The following is a 6808-nucleotide window of genomic DNA, read 5'->3' as shown; positions in this document are numbered from 1 at the left end:
CCGGCTCCGGCTCCGGCTCCCTTATTGAGTGTATCCCAATCATGCATCAGTAATTAGCTTTTAATAGGTTTCTCTAAACAACAATGAGGGGCATAATTATTGCCCAGAGTCAATTGTCACGCGATATACTTACCATTATTTAATGTATGCTGGCTGCATATGGCTCATAGAAATAATTGTTATCAACTATCAAGACCTTTCATATGTGGATTTATTAACCTCTCCATGTGTATTACTTCATCTATTTATACATTATTTATATATCTCAGCAAATACTGGTGTTTGCAATAAAAACTCGATTATTATGTCTTCATGACTGCATTTGTCTGCCTGCCCATCCTCCCTCGGCCCCCAAATTTTATTCTCTGGGTGAAATCTGTACACTTGAATGTGGACTATTTTCTCTCAATTATGAAAAACGGTTGCAATGTCTGGGATGCTTGTTCTGCACACAGAGCATCAAGATTAGGCTATATAGTTGTCAAAAGAGAGAAAAATATTTCAGAATTATACAATTTAACTCTGATTTCCAGCAATCCAGCTTTAGAGACATGTTAAACTACTATACCAAAAGCTACTCTAAATGAATTGATTTTTATTTTTGTTGCATGGATTTGTAGTTCCTTACCTGTATTCATGATATTCTGTATAATTGCAGGCAAACTTTGCATTGAGGTGACTCCTGCATCGAAGATCGCTTTCATCTCTGAGGAGTTGTGTATTGGGTGTGGTATATGTGTGAAGGTCTGTCCAATGAAAGGACCATTTCTTTGCCTTAGTGTTAAATTTACAAGCTCCCCAACTCATAAAATGTTTGACTTGCTATCTAGAAATGTCCATTCGAAGCCATCCAGATTATCAATCTGCCTAAAGACCTCGATAAGGATACCACACATCGTTATGGTCCCAACACCTTTAAATTGCATAGGTCTTACCTTGTTGCAGTTACCCTCAGTATATGGCTTTTGGCTATTACTTGCTAACCTTCTAATTTTTTTTACTCAGATTACCTGTTCCAAGACCTGGTCAAGTTCTTGGCTTGGTTGGAACTAATGGCATTGGAAAATCAACAGCTCTGAAAGTTTTGGCTGGCAAATTGAAGCCTAACTTGGGACGCTTTAATGTAAGCCTTTTGACTTTTTTTAATTTTTTCCATCGGAGGTTAATTTGTTTCTCAATGCTTCTCGTATAAAATTGTCTTGCAGAACCCTCCTGATTGGCAGGAAATTTTGACATACTTTCGAGGATCTGAGCTGCAAAACTATTTTACGCGTATCCTTGAAGATAATTTGAAGGTAACTTCAGATTAAAAAGAAATTGCTGTTGAGATAAGAGATGCCATGTTTAGTTGGAAATTCTGCAGAAATTGGCTGCTTCTCTTTTGAAGTTTGTTTACATGGTTAGTCGGAGTTTATTTTATTTCTCACGGAAAATAGTGACAAGTCCTGTTGTAGCGGAGCCTGTTTAAGTTCAGTTTTTATTATAATTGACTTGTCATGTTCTAGCCTTTTGACTGGTGAATTTAAATCTCATTTATTTCTTCCAAGTTGTGACACCTTTCTTACTATTGATGGTTGCTTTTATGCTTCTTTTCTAATTTTTTTTATTCATTTTTTGAGGCAATCATCAAGCCACAGTATGTGGACCACATACCGAAAGCTGTTCAAGGGAATGTTGGGCAAGTTCTTACTCAGAAAGACGAGAGAGATGTAAAAGAAGAACTTTGTGTTGATCTTGAGCTGACTCAGGTCATGGACCGCAATGTGGGAGATTTATCTGGTGGAGAGCTTCAGAGATTTGCTATAGCTGTTGTTGCTATACAGAATGCTGAGATTTATATGTTTGATGAGCCCTCGAGTTATCTTGATGTGAAGCAGAGGCTCAAAGCTGCTCAAGTTGTCAGATCTTTGCTCCGACCCAACAGGTTTCATGACATTTCTGTTTGTACTCTTGTTTAGTAATCAGAGTTCACCCTTCTCTGTTACGTCACCTTACATTAAAAATATTTTACTTCTCAGCTATGTCATTGTTGTGGAGCATGATCTTAGTGTACTTGATTATTTATCGGACTTCATCTGCTGCCTTTATGGGAGGCCTGGTGTATATGGGGTGGTAACACTCCCGTTCTCCGTCAGAGAGGGAATCAATATATTTCTGGCTGGATTTGTCCCAACAGAGAATCTAAGATTTCGGGATGAATCTCTTACTTTTAGGGTAACTTGTAATAATTCATTTGAATATATAGCTCGTAACAGGAATTCTGGTGTTGAGTAAGATTGCATTAGTACATTTCTTTTCCCCTCAGGTTGCAGAAGCTCCCCAGGAAAGTGCCGAGGAAATCGAGACATATGCGAGGTATAAGTATCCAACCATGACTAAAACTCAGGGTAATTTTCAACTTAAGGTCGTGGAAGGGGAGTTCACCGATTCTCAAATCATTGTCATGCTTGGCGAAAATGGGACAGGGAAGACAACGTTCATTAGGATGCTGGTAAATTAATTTATCGGTCTTATAGTTTGTGTGATGATATAGTCATTTTTTGCTAAAATTTGTAGCCATTTGACTTGCAGGCAGGTCTTTTGAAACCTGACTCAGTAGAAGGCTCAGATGTAGAGATTCCAGAATTCAATGTTTCTTACAAGCCACAGAAGATCAGTCCGAAATTCCAATCTACTGTTAGAATGCTGTTACATCAAAAAATACGTGATTCTTATATGCATCCGCAGTTCGTATCAGATGTGATGAAGCCTCTCCTAATCGAGCAACTAATGGATCAAGAAGTCGTGAATCTTTCTGGTGGAGAATTGCAAAGAGTTGCTTTGACCCTCTGCCTTGGAAAGGTTATTTTTTGCCTGCATGTACTTTCTTTGTATATTTTTTTGTGAGCGAGTTGTCTTTGCTTGATAAGATAGTAGATATCATATGAAATATCTGCCGGAAATCCATCATGTCGCTTTGGTCCTCTTTAACATATTTTTTAAGACCTTTTTCTCGGTCTTTCAATTTTGATAAATGTCAGAAAATGCGTAGATTATGTTGTATTGAATGTATACGACATTTCTACTTTTGTGCTTCGTATGTGCTTGTTTGTGTATGCTTTTACCAATTCATCATCACCATGACCTTTAGGGCCTGACCAATTGTGGCCTTTTCTGTTATTATTTCAAAAGTTCAAATTTGGGCTCCCAATATGATCGAGTCACCCCACTCCCCGGAATTACTGCATCCACACCATCATCTGATTTATGATATATGATTGGCCTTTTTGGGTTTGCTTGCAGCCTGCCGACATATATTTAATAGATGAACCGAGTGCATATCTAGACTCTGAGCAGCGTATTGTTGCTTCAAAAGTAATTAAGAGATTTATACTCCATGCAAAGAAGACTGCATTTGTTGTCGAGCACGACTTCATAATGGCAACATACCTTGCAGACAGGGTTATTGTGTACGAGGGTAAGCCATCCATAGATTGTATTGCCAATTCGCCTCAATCTTTGCTGACAGGAATGAACCTATTCTTATCCGTAAGCCCCTAAACTTTACTAATTCTCTCCATGAAATTTCATTCTTCGATTTGTACATCCAATCCTAACCTCCGATGACAATTTGTCTTACTACTGTATGCAGCATCTGGACATTACTTTTAGACGAGATCCGACAAATTATCGTCCAAGAATCAACAAACTGGACTCAACCAAGGACCGGGAGCAGAAGTCTGCAGGATCATATTATTATTTGGACGACTAAATCCCCGACATACTATCCTTTCTCTGAAAATGGTTTTCGGTTACCACTTACTAGTGTTTCAAGTCGACCTTAAGGTGGCAAATCTTAGCAACGAAAAAAGGGTTTCAACATCTGGTGGTTAAAAGTGACTGAATATCTTTGAAGAAAAGGCTATTTTTAGAGGTAAAATTGATTACCCATACGAGATGAGTTTGCTGTTATTGATTTCCAGTTTTGGCCATTTTAATTGTCTTATTGTTAGGCTTTACTTTTCCTTTTTTTGGTAATTTAAATTTGCGAGTCGACCTTTGTATCGTACCTTGTATGTTTTTTTGACGTGGAATTTATAGTTTAATTGGGATCATAAGAAAGTTGGGGAAGGACGGGTGTGGATTTATGTACATTTTTTTTTGGGTTATTTCGTTTGGCAAACTTAGATAACGTACAGACCAAATTGGATATTATTGTAGTTTATCATTTTATTTATTTAAATTGAAGATGATAGTGCAATTCAACATGAGTTCAAGTGGCACTTAGTTGATCATTCTTTCAGTAGAGATTCCAATAATCCATTTACCATCAATAAGAATCGAACACTTGACATTAACAACGATGTTATTTGTTATACGGTCATTTGTTTTTTTTAACAAAAAACTCATGGCTGACAGTAACAATGCGAATCAAATATTTTATATCGGATAACAATTTAAGTGTGATGTGTTGTTTATTGTAAAATTGTTTATAAATTATGACAAAACTAGTTTAAATGATAGTTACTTTTTATGATAATAATATATTTCATTGTCCCTTATTTTTACTTTTTAGTGATAAAACAATGGTGTGAATGTGGTCATATTTTGAATACATTATTTTATGTATCAAAGAATTGGCATTTTGTTCTGAATTCAGATGTTCACACGAATATTTCGTATAAAAATATACGAGAGTAGTATTTTCGATATAATATAGATTAACTTCACATCGCAAGACAAAATCCAGCAGAAGTAGCTAAAATTCCAGAAAAGTTTTTAGGGAACAGTCCCGGTTTGACGAAAAATAAGATATAAAAATGCATTTATAGATTTAATCGATGACACAATATTAAATATTATGTCAGTAAGAGCACATATTAATTAAGTCACACGATGTCTCCCCTCCCAACAATATGAGTCATTTTTTATGCGTAAAATACATACTTATTTTCAAATGATTTAAATTCTTGAATGCATATTTCTCATTATTTTATAAGAAGTCAATACTTTTTTTTTCGAGCCCGATAAGAAGTCAATACTGATTTCACTTGCAAAACAACAATAATTTTATTCGCAAATTGCCATAAATAAATGACAAAAACTTATGTGAGACGGTCTCACATGAGATTCACTCTAAATAAATAACTTAAATATTAATTGTGCGACCAGACAATTAATACGGTCAAAATTATCTAGAAACTGGGCAATAGAAATGATATAAGTTACATTAAAAATTAGACTTTCACGTAGAAACATAAAATCTACGTGCAATATAGTAGTTGATCTATATTTCTATTTCCATTTAGCATTAATGGGTTTTAAGATAAAGATTTCATTTCATTAATTTTTGGATGAAATTTTATAGAGTGAATTCTATGACTAAATTTTTTTTATAGAATAAAAAAAACATCATTGTATCGTTTACAATATTACAATAATATATCTTTGACAAAATGTCAACTCATTTTTAATATTATTATTATTTTTTGGGGAAAAAAAAACTTAAATGTCAACTCCAATTTTTAATAAATCACGTACAAATTTTTAAATGAGAGGCAAAGCACGTGTCGGCTGTTGCATTCAACATATTTTCAACTCCAATTTTTTATATGATAATAACGACAATAATATGTCATTTAATTAATTTAATCAATAGGTGACGAAAGACATTACAGCTTAGCATTGGGATTAATTTAATATTTTGTAAATAATTTTTTAAGTAGTGATTAATTTATCAACTTAAACAAATTAAATAGTGTTTAAAATAAACGAGAAGGGCCATTGGAAAAAGCCAACACACACAATATGTCTCGGAATGAAAGTGATTGCTCAAACTTTGCCACCAAATATTTTGGTGAATTTAAGGATACCACATGCTACTCCAACTCCAACCATTTCTTACAAAAAAATTAATTTTTTTCCTCCATATCTTATTAAATTTAATAAATTTGAAGATATAAGAGATTTTTTATATATATATAAATATATTATTGTATTGGGATGTGATTCTACAGTTAAGGAATGAGTATTAATGAAAATGTATAATTGGTGCCCCCAAGATTACAAGGATTCTTAGTTTATCCTAATTGATATGTATTTATAGATGTTAGTTTATGTCTAAAGGAAGCCATTAATTTGAGCAAAAATATGATAGTCATTTTACCTTTCAAGGTAACGAGATTGATTTAGTGTATGGAACTTGAAGTCAAGATCTTCAGTTCGAATCCTACAAAAAAATCACAAGTTCGAGTCTACGTTCAATCTTCTGTAAATTTATCTGTAAGTGTGGTTTGCAAATTATTGTACACATCCGAGTTTTACATAATTTACGTTCGAAGGATAGTGACAATATGTTCTTGTCATGAAAGAAAGAAGTAGATACTAGATAGTCACTTACATTTCCACAAAAGTTATAATTTTTTTTATGAGTAATTAAGGATGACAATGAGTCGGATTCAGTTAAAATTTCATCATGTGTTATAGAATAATAGGTTCAGTTAAAATCGAACCGAATTTTCTAAATCGAATTAACCGAACTTTTTTTCGACAAAACGAACCGACCGAGCTTTACTACGAAAACCTAAGAAACCAAATCGAAAAAATCGATTATTTCGTTCAGTAACACAATTAACCAGAATTTTAGATTTTTTTTGAAAATAATCACGTTTTAAATAAAAAAAATTGCAATATAAAATTGGATTAAATAAATTTAAATTTTATTTATTAAAAAAATATTTTTAAGTATAGTACTGTTGTCTAATAAATTTTATTAAAAATTGTAATATTTATATCTTTATAAACTTTATTAGAAAATTTAATAATATTA

At 33.3% G+C, this 6808-nt stretch overlaps 1 protein-coding gene across 1 annotated transcript; it reads left to right on the top strand.

Annotated features, from left to right (window-relative positions):
- Positions 1–589: 589 nt before the first annotated feature.
- Positions 590–4230, top strand: LOC140985195 (ABC transporter E family member 2-like). The gene is made up of 10 exons (XM_073452970.1): positions 590–744; positions 831–928; positions 1006–1123; positions 1206–1295; positions 1620–1924; positions 2019–2214; positions 2306–2491; positions 2572–2841; positions 3283–3528; positions 3632–4230. The coding sequence occupies exons 1-10, from the start codon at positions 637–639 to the stop codon at positions 3749–3751; spliced, it is 1737 nt and encodes a 578-aa protein (XP_073309071.1). The 5' UTR covers positions 590–636; the 3' UTR covers positions 3752–4230.
- Positions 4231–6808: the final 2578 nt, after the last annotated feature.

This window comes from Primulina huaijiensis, chromosome 9, assembly GCF_012295235.1.
Source record: "Primulina huaijiensis isolate GDHJ02 chromosome 9, ASM1229523v2, whole genome shotgun sequence".
Classification (NCBI taxonomy): Eukaryota; Viridiplantae; Streptophyta; class Magnoliopsida; order Lamiales; family Gesneriaceae; genus Primulina; species Primulina huaijiensis.
The sequence above is the reverse complement of the archived record's forward strand: the minus strand, read 5'-3'. Positions and strand labels throughout refer to the sequence as shown.